At 45.0% G+C, this 14,565-nt stretch overlaps 1 protein-coding gene across 1 annotated transcript in view; it reads left to right on the top strand.

The window, feature by feature from the left end:
- The window catches only part of DCC (DCC netrin 1 receptor), a gene marked incomplete at its 5' end in the record, with an annotated part of 1,016,990 nt that overhangs the window by 196,385 nt on the left and 806,040 nt on the right, over nt 1-14,565 (top strand). The window contains 2 exons of the mRNA XM_060236603.1: nt 4,918-5,068; nt 6,659-6,795. Of these exons, the coding sequence (XP_060092586.1) occupies nt 4,918-5,068; nt 6,659-6,795 (288 nt within the window). The remainder of the gene's footprint in view (nt 1-4,917; nt 5,069-6,658; nt 6,796-14,565) is intronic.

The raw sequence follows: 14,565 nt of genomic DNA, 5'->3' as shown, positions 1-14,565 counted from the left end.
TCAAAAATTGACTAGGGTTGGCTCTGGTCAGTACTTGGATGGAAGACCACCAAAGAATACACAGCAGCAGGCAATGACAAAACCACTTTTGTTGATCTCTTGCCTTGGAAGCCCTACAGGGTCACCATAAGTTGGCCGTGACTTGACAATAAAGCAACTATAACAACAAAAGGGATGGCAAGTATGACACATCTTGTCAAGTTAAAGGTTGATTCCGGACTAACCTTGCTCCACGCAAGGCTTCCGTTTCTCTCCGGAGCGAGCTAACGATTTCGTATGAGTTGCACCGCACTGCCATTTTGTGCGAGGAAAACCTGTGATTTGCCTTGCCATGGTGTAAACCTGAAAAAACAGGTTTACGCTGTGGTGCGGCAAATCATGGGTTTTCCCCACACAAAATGGCGGCATGGAGCAACTGGTGCGAAATCGCCAGCTTGCTCCGAAGAGAAACGGAAGCCTGGCGCAGAACAAGGTTAGTCCGGAATCAGCGAAAGTGTCACTCTTAAAAAAAAAAAAAAATAAACTTTAAAAAAAACCCCAATGATATACAACAAGTTCAGTCAAATATTCACAAACTCTTAACCTTTTAAATTCCCCCTCCCCCCAGACAAAAACCTATAAAAAATTATTTATTTATTTATTTTATTTTCCATTTATATCCACCCCCCCCATTCCAAATGGACTCTGGGCGGGATATTAATGAAAAGTTCTATAATGACACATCTATACCATTATCCTAGGATCAGATTCAGGCAGGCAAAGTTCAAGAAGCAATAAGATCTACATAAAGCTGCAAAATAAACTCCCTACATAGAGAATACATACTGACATGTTCAAAAGAGGCTCCTCTTACAGAATGCATGGAATGCACAGGGTGAACTAACTTTTCAGAAAAGGAGGGTGAAGGGGGAAAAACAAACAAAATTATACACAATAAAGGCAAAATGCAGTAAAGGCGTATCACTGCTTTTAGAAAAATATCAGATTATGATAAAAAAAATTTTTTTTAGCAAAATGCCAAGGTCAGAGAGGTATGTAACAATAGGAAACCATAGCTTCATGAAGACTTCCTGGGATTTGGGTGTGTGTGCTGGAGAACTGTAAGAGGATATTTCAACTCGCTTTGAGGAGATGGGGCCGAATATCAACCCTCTGCTTTGCAAACAATGAAATTAGAGTCGTGCTCATTCAATATCTGGCATTTGTCAGTTGTGTCCTGGTGGCAGTTTCAAATGTGATATGATAGCTCACCTTTTGCAGCACAAAGAGCTGCCTGATATACCGTAACACAAAGTAATTCAGAACGACGAGAGGACCGTGAGTTGCGGTTGACAAAATAAATTATTATATTGAACTACTCCTTCAGCTTTCACGGTTCCTTGCAGTGTGACTCAAAGCAAAGGGTGACAAATGGTACTCTGTTTAAGTGCCATCCATTTATTTAAAGCTCAGACAGCCAAATCCCATAACCCACCAACTCCCAGTGTTACACAACTGAAGAAGCAGAAAAGAGCAAGAGTTCAGTTGCACCCTGAAAACTAACAAAACAAAAATTGTGTCAGGGCATGAGCTTTCTTAAAATACAGCAGTGACTCACGAAAGTTCCTGCCCTGTCACTGATTTTGTTAACCTTTAAGGTACTACTGGCCTCTTGCTCTCTTCAGTTTGGTGTAGTGGTTAAGTGTGCAGACTCTTATCTGAGAGAATTGGGTTTGATTCCCTGCTCCTCCACTTGCAGCTGCTGGAATGGCCTTGGGTTAGCTAGAGCTCTCGCAGAGCTGTCCTTGAAAGGTAGCCTCTGAGTGAGCTCTCTCAGCCCCACCCACCTCACAGGGTGTCTGTTGTGAGGGAGAAAGATAAAGGAGATTGTGAGCCTCTCTGGGACTCTGAGCTTCAGAGTGCAGGGTGGGATATAAATCCAATATTATCTTCTTCTTCTTCTTGACAGACTAACACAGCTACCCGTCTTGATCTACTGCTGTGGAGAGCAATCACTTTGCTTCAAAACTCCCAAATCTTTTCAATGTTTTATAACACTAATGGAAAACTTAACCTTGAATACATATAAGAATAGCGGGGATCGGGACTTTACTTCCCCCTCTCCCTGGTCTTTTTGCATCGTAACAATGTTTGTTGAGGCAATTTACAGTGTAGGGGGACAGGAAAAGTTCCAGTGGTGATTACAAAACACGTTATGTTAATCAGAAGAACAAACCCCATTATACATCTGGTTAAGAGTTGCTTTCTTCGGCTTTTGAGCGTGTCCTTGTAGAAAGATGAGGGCAGAGCTTTCGGACAGAGTGATTGCTTGTCTGCTTTTGAATGTTAAAAAAGAAGATGCGTTAGAACCATTAATATTAAATCTGGTAGAAGAAAAAAACATGTGGAAAGAGCTTGTTGCATGTCTAGACGCTTTTGTAATGTCAAATGTAAAAAAAAAATAGCGATGGTGTTGTGCAACCCACTTCAGATCATGGTACTATGAGCTGGATAGTGTGACCACCAAGGAATAGTAGGATTGCTATGGAGAGATAGGCAATGGCAAACCACCTTTGAGCTTCTCTTGCCTTGAAAAACCACACAGGGGTCACCATTAGTCAGCTGTGACTTGATGGGGGAAGGAGAGAGAGAGAGAGAATGCTGCAAATATTCTGGTCACTGCACCTCAAAAAGGATATTATAGCATTGGAAAAAGTCCAGAAAAGGGCAACTACAGTAGAATGATTAAAGGTTTGGAACACTTTCCCTATGAAGAAAGGTTAAAACGCTTGGGGCTCTTTAGCTTGGAGAAATGTCGACTGCGGGTGACATGATAGAGGTTTACAAGTTTATGTATGGGATGGAGAAGGTAGAGAAAGAAGTACTTTTCTCCCTTTCTCACAATACAAGAACTCGTGGGCATTCAATGAAATTGCTGAGCAGTCTGGTTAAAACGGATAGAAGGAAGTACTTCTTCACCCAAAGGGTGATTAACATGTGGAATTCACTGCCACAGGAGGTGGTGGCAGCTACAAGCATAGACAGCTTCAAGAGGGGATTGGATAAAAATATGGAGCAGAGGTCCATCAGTGGCTATCAGAGGTCCATCAGTGCTCCAAAGAGTGATGGTAAGAGCACAGAAGATTTGTGGATGTTCTCTCCCCTCATTGGTGGATCTGTATAATATGGGATGTAAAAGGAAGATACAAATGATCTTAAAGGACCCTTCACATCTGGGCCACTTGCTATTTGAGATCTTACCGTCAGGCAGGCGAAATAGAGTGTTGAAGGCTAAGACAAATAGATTCAAGGGCAGCTTCTACCCAAGTGCCGTGGTTAGGCTAAATGCAGGGTTATGAATGGTTATTTGTTTTCAGATGCATTTAAATGGTCTTTGTATATGTCCTTTTTTGGGGGGTGTTGATGTGTTGGTATGTTTGTGGAAGAGCACCTCATTTCGTTGCTCTCATTTTCTTTTTTGAGAACAATGACAATAAATTTATCTATCTATCTATCTATTAGCCACAGTGTGTGTGTGTGTATGTATATTTTGGCCACTGTGTGACACAGAGTGTTGGACTGGATGGGCCATTGGCCTGATCCAACATGGCTTCTCTAATGTTCTTATGTTCTTATCCATTCTTGGAGTGCAAATTACATATATGGTGCTGCTGATAGATGTCCCAACCAGATGAAATCATTTTTAATGCCACTATTGTGGGTCTGTGTCTGTGTGTGTGTGTGTGGCTCAATTGTCCATATGATGTACAGTAATGGTTTAGGTTTGGTGTAGTGGTTAAATGCACAAACTCTTATCTGGGAGAACCAGGTTTGATTCCCCACTCCTCCACTTGCAGTTGCTGGAATGGCCTTGAGTTAGCCATAGCTCTCATAGGAGTTGTTCTTGAAAGGGCAGTTTCTGGGAGAGCTCTCTCAGTCCCACCCACCTCACAGATTGTCTGTTGTGGGGGAGGAATGTGGATATAGTCTTGTTCAATGGTTGTCTCCCCCCTCTCAATTTACTACCGCAATCCACATTTCATGAGGAGTAGGCTCATGTATATTCATTTGATTAAATTTCCATTGGTGAATCCTATACTTGGCATTCAAGGAGTAGGCTTTGGATATACATTTGGCCGTATGATGGGACTACAAGCTGCAACTAGTCTTGAAACTGTATAAACAAATTTAAAATACATATTAAAATGTACTCTGTGCATCCATACCAATGAAGTTCACAGAAACGTGCAGTGGACTCCGGGAAGGATGATGAGTGGAGTGCTTTCAGCAAAAACCACAGAACGGAATGTATTACCTTCCTCCAATTTAAATGGTGATAGAGTTTTCTCAACTTTTAGTGGCAGAATCATCTTGCTCTCAATAATAATAATAATAATAATAATAATAATAATAATAATAATAATAATAATAATAATTTGAAATAAATTTACATACCACCAAAACCTACATATCTTTTTTTTTTCTTTCATCGTTTTTTAAAGGATTGCTGGATAAATTGTAAGGCAATTGAATAAACAAAAAGGATGAGAAGAAAGTGGCCGTTTTATCTTCTTTTTAATCCCCCACTAAATAACTTGCCGGAACCAAATTGCTTTGCAAAACATACAAATGCAATCTTAACTTCTTCAATTTATGTTGAGCCACACCAGTCAATCAACAAATTCTTCGGTGGATTAACTGAAGCATCAAGCTTATCAAGTTTGTAGTCTTCTTTAGTCTATGCGCTCCTCAAATCAGGATTTCTCCCCCAAACACAATTTTATGATCTCCTGCGCTATGTATCTATATGTCACTATGTCTGTATTCTTGCAGTACCAGAGAAGATTCCTGCTGAGAATATTTAAATACCCTTCCCCGTTGTTTCTAAGACGAATGATGTGATTATTATGTAATAACTGTTCCTTTTTCTCTCCATAGATCCCGGGTTGCACAGACAACAATTTTTCCTGCAGAGACCGTCCAACGTGGTAGTTACCGAAGGGAAGGACGCTGTGCTGGAGTGTTGTGTTTCTGGCTATCCAGTGCCAACATTTACCTGGCTGCGAGGAGATGAAATAATCCCTTTGAGGTATTAAGTTTGTCAGTTTTGAAAGGATGTATTTGGGCAGAATAATGATCTCCCTGACCTGCCTTGATGTCCTTTCTGAGACAACCATACATAAGAACATAAGAGAAGCCATGTTGGATCAGGCCAATGGTCCATCCAGTCCAGCACTCTGTGTCACACAGTGGCCAAAACCCAGGTGCCATCAGAAGGCCTACCAGTGGGGCCAGAACTCCAGAAGCCCTCCCACTGTTGCCCCCCAAGCACCAAGAACATAGAGGATCACTGACGCAGAAATAGTGTCCCCTCTGTAAGGTAAAGGTAGTCCCCTGTGCAAGCACCAGTCATTTCTGGCTCTGGGCTGACGTTGCTTTCACATTTTCACAGCAGACTTTTTATGGGGTGGTTTGCCATTGCCTCCCCCAGTCATCTACACTTTCCCCCCAGCAAGCTCAGTATTCATTTTACCGACCTTGGAAGGCTGAGTCAACCTTGAGCTCGCTACCTGAACCCAGCTTCTGCTGGGATTGAACTCAGGTCGTGAGCAGAGCTTAGGACTGCAGTACTGCAGCTTTACCATTCTGTGCCACTCCATACCTTGTGGTGAATAGCCATGGATGGACCTCTGCTCCATATGTTTATCCAGCCCTCTCTTGAAGCTATGATGGTAGCTGCCACCACTTCCCGTGTCAGTGAACTCCATATGTTTGCTCTCTGGGTGAAGAACTACTTCCTTTTACTTTAATTGGGGGGAAATAAGAAATTATGTTCCAGGTAAGACCAGCCCTCCATATAGGTACATGTGCTCCAAAGGAAGGGGGGGGTAATCACTTATCCCCCCAAAGGGCTGGTAAAGAAGGGTTCCATTAATAGTTTTGCCAACCTTCAGGTGGTGACTGGAGACTTCCTGGGATTGCAACCCATCACCAGGTGATAGAGATCAATCCACCTGGAGAAAATGGCTGCTTTGGGAGGTAGATTCTATGGCATCGTACCCCATTGAAGTCCCTCCCCTTCCCAAACCCCACTCTCCTCAGGTTCCACCTGCAAAATCTCCAGGTATTTCCTAAGCCAGAACTGACAACCCTATCCATTACGCCCTGTACTGGTCTTCTCCATTATGGTCAAGTTTGGGAATGATCTCTTTTCTTTTTTTCTGCAGAGCTCAAGATGGTGTGTTCTCTCTTTCTCTCTCCACACATAACCTCCCATTTTATTCTCACTGTCATAGAATCATAGAGTTGGAAGGGAACTCCAGGGTCATCTAGTCCAACCCCCTGCACAATGCAGGAAACTCATAAAACACCTCCCCCTAAATTAACAGGATCTTCATTGCTATCAGATGGCCATCTAGCCTCTGTTTAAAAACCTCCAAGGAAGGAGAGCCCACCACCTCCTGAGGAAACATGTTCCACTGAGGAATCATGGATGGGAGGTTATGTTGAGAAAGAGAGAGAGAGATTTACCATGGAGCTTCATGGCTGAGTGGGAGTCTTAACCTGGGCCTTTCAATCCATGTCTGTAACCCACCTCACCACACAGGCTGCATGTTCAACAGATGTGGATATGTCCTTGCTGTGTTCTAACCAACAGTGTATCTTGTCACTTTTCCAGATCTAAAAAATATTCATTGTTGGCTGGCAGTAACTTATTGATCGCTAATGCAACGGACGACGATTCTGGGACATACACTTGTGTGGTCACCTACAAGGAGGAGAACAGTAGTGCTTCAGCAGAGTTATCTGTGTTGGGTGAGTACAGACCTCCATATGTCATGCAGACCAGAGCTGATGGAGCTGCTGCCATGGCTCACTGCTGTTCACACATCTCCTCTGATGCCTGTACTCTTCCACTACCTGCTTGAGAGTGTTTTGTCACCTGGTCTCCCAGATGCATCTGCTGCTCAGCACTGTTGGAGAAGGGCATGTGGGTGGTACACAAAGCATTGGCATTCCTGGTAGCCATGACAGTGGCTCTCCTAGCAACACCCACCTCCCGGCGCCATTGGCGAAAGGACATGCAGGCGGTGTGGTCAGTTGTCACTGCATGTGGTGGGAGAGCTTGCAAGTGGGCAGAGGAAGGATGCACAGGCGGTGAAGGGCATGTGGGTGGGCAAGAAGAGGGGCTTAATAGTGGGCATGAGGGCCCTCTCTGCCCAGGGCCTTCCCAGAACCTGGAACTGGCCTTGATGCAGAAAATCTTTTCCAATCTGAAGAAAGGTTCATTTGCAGACAACCTTTTCCTGCCTAAAGAAAGGTTCTTTTGTTTGTTCTTTGGATGAGGGGCATGTTCTTGATGGATCTCAGACATGTGAGGTTCTTTCTTCCTGGTGGAATGATGTTTTCACTTGTCTGTTAACTATCAAAAGTGGAAGCTTTATCGATTGAAATGGTGAGAATCCAATATGACAACGACTTGTTAAGACAGTATGTTGTATGTTAATATAGAGACACTGTGCATAAATGGATGGAGCAGAAGTTTCCTTATGGTCCACCTCCCTTTCCTACATACTCTTTTCAGGGGCTCCACTGATGAAACCTGCAGTCATACATCTTGTGCGCACATAATGTCTTGTACAAGTTATACTAAATATGCATAGTGGTAGAGGTGAAGCTAGTAGTTATTGTACTCCACTTGTTGACTGTACATGAAGGTATGTACAGTTTTATTGTTTGTTTTGTGTTGCTGTTTTGTAGCTGTAGAAAGAAAGACTAGATCCAATGACTCAATTCTGCTCTCTTCCTTCATTGGAGAAAGTCTTGATGGAGGAAGTTATTCTCCAAAGCCAGAAGACTGCAGATGGTAAACTACCCCATAAAAAGTCTGCCAAGAAAACATCATGATGTGACGTCAGTCCATGGGCCAGTATCGACTCAGTGCTTGCACAAGGGGACTGAAAAGGTAAAGGTACTCCCCTGTGCAAGCACCAGTCGTTTCCGACTCTGGGGTGACGTCGCATCATGACTTTTCACAGCAGATTTTTTATGGGGTGTTTTGCCATTGCCTTCCCCAGTCATCTACACTTTCCCCCCCAGCAAGCTGGGTACTCATTTTACCGACCTCGGAAGGATGGGAGGCTGAGTCAACCTGGAGCCGGCTACCTGAACCCAGCTTCCACCAGGATCAAACTTAGGTCATGAGCAGAGAGCTTGGACTGCAGTGCTGCAGCTTTACTACTCTGCACCACGGGGCTCTTATACAAGGGGACTACCTTCCTTTACTTTGTGCTTACAGCTTTTCCCAAACAAAATATTTGTCAGCTTTCTATTGCATGTATTTTCCCCTATCATCAAAGCACTTCCCAACTTGCTATTGCACAGATGCCCGACTTTTTCACACTCTTCCCTCTCCAAAAAAGAAGTTAGTATTCAGAACATTTATTCATATCGCTCAATATGTAATTTTCCCTTTGGAAACCACAAATTTGCGAATATTCATTGTTTTCCATATCCCCATCCCCATGAAAAAGAGCATGCACCTAGAGGCGTATTTGACTGCACATTGTTACCTGGATGGATCTCCTTAATAAATCACACAGATCTCTCTTAATAAATCAGAGTACATACATTTATTACCATGGGTTTGGGGAATAATGTTCCTGATATCTTCTGCATGTCCGTAGCTAGGCATCATGCATAATGCAATTTTATGTAGCGTTTTTGATGTCTTGTAGAAATAACAGTACTTGAGAAAAATTTGGCAACGCGGCTGTTTCCTCTACCACCTGCTGAGCTGTAAAACATACTGATCTGCCCCTGGTTTCTTCGCGTACAAAACATTCTCCCGTCCTTCAGTTTATTCATTAGTCAGTAAGTGCTGTAGTTGACAGAGATATGAGCGGGGGGAAATGTCTCAAATCGTCTGTCAAAGACTTGAGTTCACCCACATGTCAATTCTTCATGGAATCATATCAACATCACATTTCTAGAGTTTGTTTGTTTTTAATTACTGAACAATACTGAGCTTATTAGAATTGTTCTGTAAGATTTAAGGAGCCGCATAGATAATACCGGCTCCGACAATGCCATTTTATCAGTGGTGATGCTTATTTTTTTTTTTTAATTTAAGCTTTAACAATTATGCATAAAAAGTGCTTTCATTAGTGAATGGAGCTCTGATTGAGATTATAGGAGAGTTTGATGCTTGCTTAACAATATCCTTTCATTAAGTCACAATAAAATTTGATAGCAATTGCACTTGATAGAGGCTTTCAGTTTCACTGCTTGGGGCGCATTAATGTTTCATGGGCTCCAATTATTTCAGAATTAAAAAAAAAGTTCATTTAGAAAAAGAACCTTTGTTTTGCAAACTCCAGTTCCTTGTTGCTTCGCAAGTGGTTAAACATTGCAATTAGAAAAGAACTCAGGATTTTGTGTTTCCAGTACTGGGGAGGGATTTTGAAGAAGAAGAAGAAGAAGAAGAAGAAGAAGAAGAAGAAGAAGAAGAAGAAGAAGAAGAAGTTGGATTTATATCCCGCCCTATACTCTGAATCTCAGAGCACTCACAATCTCCTTTACCTTCCCCCCCTCACAACAACACCCTGTGAGGTAGCTGGGGCTGAGAGAGCTCTTACAGCAGCTGCCCTTTCAAGAACAACTCCTACAAAAGCTATGGCTGGCCCAAGGCCATTCCAGCAGGTGCAAGTGGGGAATCAAACTCGGGTCTCCCAGATAAGAGTCCGCGCACTTAACAACTACACCAAACTGGCTCTCTCTTTGTTCAGTGGAATGCTCAAATTTAGGGTCCTAGAATAGCATCGCATTACTTGAGTTTATTGGTGTTCTGAAAGGAGCTGGTTTGTTAGCATGCCGTGACTTTCCACTTCATGACATCATTTCTAGGCATTGTTGGGTTGAGTTGCAAGCTGAGCATAGGGCCAGTAGAACTGAGGTAGGGTGAAGATGTGGTAGTCATTCTTGATACAGAAGAGCAAAGGAGAATCACCAGGAGGGGAATCACCTTTGCATCTGTAGGAATCACCCGTTTTGAAGAAGCTGCCTCCCTCCCATGAGGATATTTGGTCTGCAACCTTCTAACGTTCTAATTATTTGCCCCAGCCCACATGGCAGCCACCATTTTGGAATTCCTCCTAGCACCTGTGGCAGCAATTTCGTTTGTCACCCACTACCTTTCTTTTCAAAATTCCCAAAGCATGCACAGTCCCAACAAGGTTGTAGCCTAAATGGAAAGTGCCAATTAAAGAGTGAAGTCTCCATATTGAGAGAGCTTTCCTATTGATAAGCTGGGATCCAAAAGTTTGCTTATCAGAGGGTTGGTTGGAAAGGTAAGCCAATGGTATGGTAGGGAACAAGAGAAGGGAAGGGGACGCCTACCTTTTCCATTTAACCAGTACGCTAGTCCCATCTTTGATTCATCTGATTTGGTGTGTTTGGGTTCCATTCATGTCACTGAAGTCCTACATATTATGCATAGAGAAGCAAAGTGAACACACATGAAACTGCCTTATACCCAATAAAACTATTGGTTCATCAAAGTCATTATCCACCAAAACTGGCAGCAGCTCTCCAGGGTTTCAAGTTGAGGCTTGGCCTGGCCTGGCCCTTTTGACTGGAGATGGGTAGTGAACCTGAGACTTCCCTCATGCCAAGCAAATAATCTCACATTCAGCCTAGGATTGCTAGTTGTAGGTTGGGAAGTACCTGGAAAAAAAATTGGGGGGGGGGAGTTGCTAAGCTCCTGCCAGGGGCAGATGATCCCCTGGTCTGGGGGGCCACAACTTGCTGGCAAGGAGCAGGCTGCTGGAGGGATCCCCGCCCCAAAAAGCCCTGTCATTGCGCAACATGCCCTGCACAGTGACATCACCCAGAAGTGACATCATCACACTGAGCATATTGCACTGGGGACACTCTAGGGTTTGTGGTTAAAACTCTATAGTATCATAGGGTTTTTGCTGTGAATCCTAGAGCATCATGCTGGGGATGTGTCCCTTGTGCTACATGCCTAGCATGATTATGTCACTTCTGGGGTCCAAGGAGTCCCCTGCCACAGCAGCGGAGGGACTTTGCAACCCTACCTAGGGAGGGTGGGGTTTGGAGAGGGTTGGGTTTGCCAGTTTGGTGTAGTGGTTAAGTGTGCGGACTCTTATCTGGGAGAACCGGGTCTGAGTCCCCACTCCTCCACTTGCAGCTGCTGGAATGGCCTTGGGTCAGCCATAGCTCTGGCAGAGGTTGTCCTTGAAAGGGCAGCTGCTGTGAGAGCCCTCTCAGCCCCACCCACCTCACAGGGTGTCTGTTGTGGGGGAGGAAGGTAAAGGAGATTGTGAGCCGCTCTGAGACTCTTCGGAGTGGACAGCGGGATATAAATCCAATATCATCATCTTCTTCTTCTTCTTCTTGGGTTTAGGGAGAGCAGGGACCTCAGCAGGTTATTGTGCCATAAAGTCCACCCTCCAAAGCAGCCATTGTCTCCAGGTGAACTGACCGCTTTTGCCCAGAGATCAGTTATAATACCAGGAGTTCTCCATCCTCCTTGGGTTTGCAGCCCTACATGACAGGGATGGGGTTTTCTGAAGGGGTCAATTGCGTGGTTGTTCATATACTCCAAGTAGTCTGGAAATCAACTATAATACTTGGAGATTTCCAGGTACCGCTAGGAGGCTGGTAATCTTAACTGAGCCACAACCCCTCCCCCATGTTTACTCCTTCCTTCTCACGTTCTCCAGCATGCACAGAACCTCAAAGTGGGAATGGTGCGTGACAAATGGTGTATGGAAATAAAGAAAAGATTTATATCCACTCCTTAATTTCTCCGTCCCTCGTAAAAGAACAAAAAAGCTTTCTGTTGCTAATTACCTCTCCTCCTTAGCTCCACTGACCAGCATGATGTCTGAGCCGCTCCCATCAAAAACAAAGCACTCTTTCCTTTCGTTTGACTCCTCTAAGACAATATGACTATTCATTAAATTGAAATGTGTAGTCATTAAGCAATGAAAACACTTGTTAAATACTAGTTTAAATATTTAAAGTCATTTTTTTCCCCTCCTCTCCAGAAACAAGTTGACAGGATTTGGGCATGTATATATAAATTAGCGTCTATTGTGTCTTCCTGGCTGTGCTATCTAGCAAGTGTGCCATGGTGATGAATAGAGTCCTTTTCAGCAAGAAGTTCCTTTGATTGACAAGCTGGCTTTCTTGTTATCAAGCCTGCCATAATATTGGAGCTGAAATCCTGATTTCGTATGCGGAAAGCTTTTCACATTGGGCTTGTCCATTTGGACCATGGCCTTCCTCTGTTCACACCTCACACCAGAGATTTCAACACTCAGATTCCGTTGTAGGGCACTCTTCTGGTTTGCTTGTTTTTGGTTTGGTGTAGTGGACTGTTATCTGGGAGAACCAGGTTTGATCCCCCACTCCTCCACATGCAAATGATGGAATGGCCTTGGGTCAGTCATAGTTCTCGCAGGAGTTGTCCTTGAAAGGGCAGATGCTGTAAGAGCTCTCTCAGCCCCAGCCATCTCACAGGGTGTCTGTTGTGAGGAGGGGAAGGAAAAGGAGATTGCAAGCTGCTGTGAGACTCCTTGCTATCTAGGAGAGCCAGTTTGGTGTAGTGGTTAAGTGTGCAGACTCTTATCTGGGAGAACCGGGTTTGATTCCCCACTCCTCCACTTCCACCTGCTGGAATGGCCTTGGGTCAGCCATAGCCCTGGCAGAGGTTGTCCTTGAAAGGGCAGCTGCTGTGAGAGCCCTCTCCAGCCCCACCCACCTCACAGGGTGACTGTTGTGGGGGAGGAAGGTAAAGGAGATTGTGAGCCGCTCTGAGACTCTTCGGAGTGGAGGGCGGGATAGAAATCCAATATCTTCATCTACCTCACAGGGTGTCTGTTGTGGGGGAGGAAGGTAAAGGAGATTGTGAGCCACTCTGAGACTCTTCGGAGTGGAGGGCAGGATATAAATCCAATATCTTCATCTACCTCACAGGGTGACTGTTGTGGGGGAGGAAGGGAAAGGAGATTGTGAGCCACTCTGAGACTCTTTGGAGTGGAGGGCAGGATATAAATCCAATATCTTCCTCCTCCTCACCTTGCCTGCTTACTTTGGCTTCTGTGCTGTGATGCTGTAGTGCTATGCGTGCAGCACGATGGGAAAGAAGAGGCAGGCCTGGTTTTACACATGCTCAGGCATGTTTCTGCTATAATACTATGGTGGTGATGCCATCAGGTCACAGCTGACTTATGGTGCCCCTGTAGGGTTTTAAAGATAAGGGATGTACAGAGCTGGGTAGCCATTGCCCGCCTCTGCATTGCAACCCTGGACTTCCAAGTATTAACCAGGACTGACCCTGCTTAGCTTCCAAGACCTGTTGAGAATGGGCTAGCCATCTCAGACCATGGTTTCCTTCTACATGAAGAAGTTGGGAATGTCTCAGGCTTACACAGTGCCCTTCCTTCCCCTTCCACCTTCCCCCATGTGCCACAAGCATGTAAGTTACTCCCCAAACAAATAGGGTTGCCAAGTCCCCCACAGCCTCTGGCTACCTACTGTACCATATTGTACCATAGAATACCTATGGTACCTATTGTACCATAGAGTTTTACCTCCCAAATTTCTAGAGTGTCCAGGAAAACCATAGAGTTTCCCGGAAACGGCTAGAGCAACCAGCGTGCGATGTCGACGGCACAACAACGCCACTCGTGGGTGACGTCATCACGCTGGCAAGATCGGGGGAGGTTCCCCCGCTGGCCCAGTGTGGGCTGGCAGGTTGGGAACCTCCCGGGCAGGAAAACCCCCGCCCATACCAGGGGCTTGGCAGCCCTATGAACGCATGAAACTGCCGTGTACTCATTCAAGCAGCACTGGGACTTTCCCAATATGTAACAGCGCCCACACACCAGGCTGGGCACACACTGGACCTGATCTTTGCGGCGGGAGTAACAGTGGGTCAGATATCTGCTGAGGCAGTGCCATGGTCTGACCACCAGGTCCTGAAGGCCCGTGTGGATATACCACCCCTGTCCCGTTTAGGCGGTGAGCAGATTTTGGCCCGCCCGCGTAGTCAGATGGACCCATTGCGGCTTCAGATGGCTATGCGGGACCCTTGGCCTACCGGCGACTCGTTGGATGGACTGGTGGAGACCTGGAACAACCGGCTCTCCGAGGCCATCGACGAAATCGCCCCCAGACGTCCTCTTCATCCTCGATCACGATCTGCTCCGTGGTATACCCCGGAGCTGCGATCGATGAAACGACGATTAAAACGACTAGAGAGACAATGGCGTCGCGCTCGTGACGAAGCTATGAGAACATCATATAGGTCATTTATGAGGGCCTATGAGATGGCTATTCGGACTGCAAAGAAGGAACACTTTGCATCCAGAATGGCATCTGCGACCTCGCGCCCAGCACAATTGTTTAGTATAATTCGGTCATTAACAGAATTGCCGCAGGGCAAACAAAATAGTAGAGAATTGGAAATAGGCTGTGAGGCTTTTGCGAGCTATTTCGCAGATAAGGTCTCGTCACTCCGACACGACCTACCCGCCATAATTCATACAGTAGATG

Source organism: Heteronotia binoei, chromosome 4 (genome assembly GCF_032191835.1).
Source record: "Heteronotia binoei isolate CCM8104 ecotype False Entrance Well chromosome 4, APGP_CSIRO_Hbin_v1, whole genome shotgun sequence".
NCBI classification, from domain to species: domain Eukaryota; kingdom Metazoa; phylum Chordata; class Lepidosauria; order Squamata; family Gekkonidae; genus Heteronotia; species Heteronotia binoei.
Note: the sequence above shows the minus strand (reverse complement) of the source record. Positions and strands in the feature narration are given on the sequence as shown.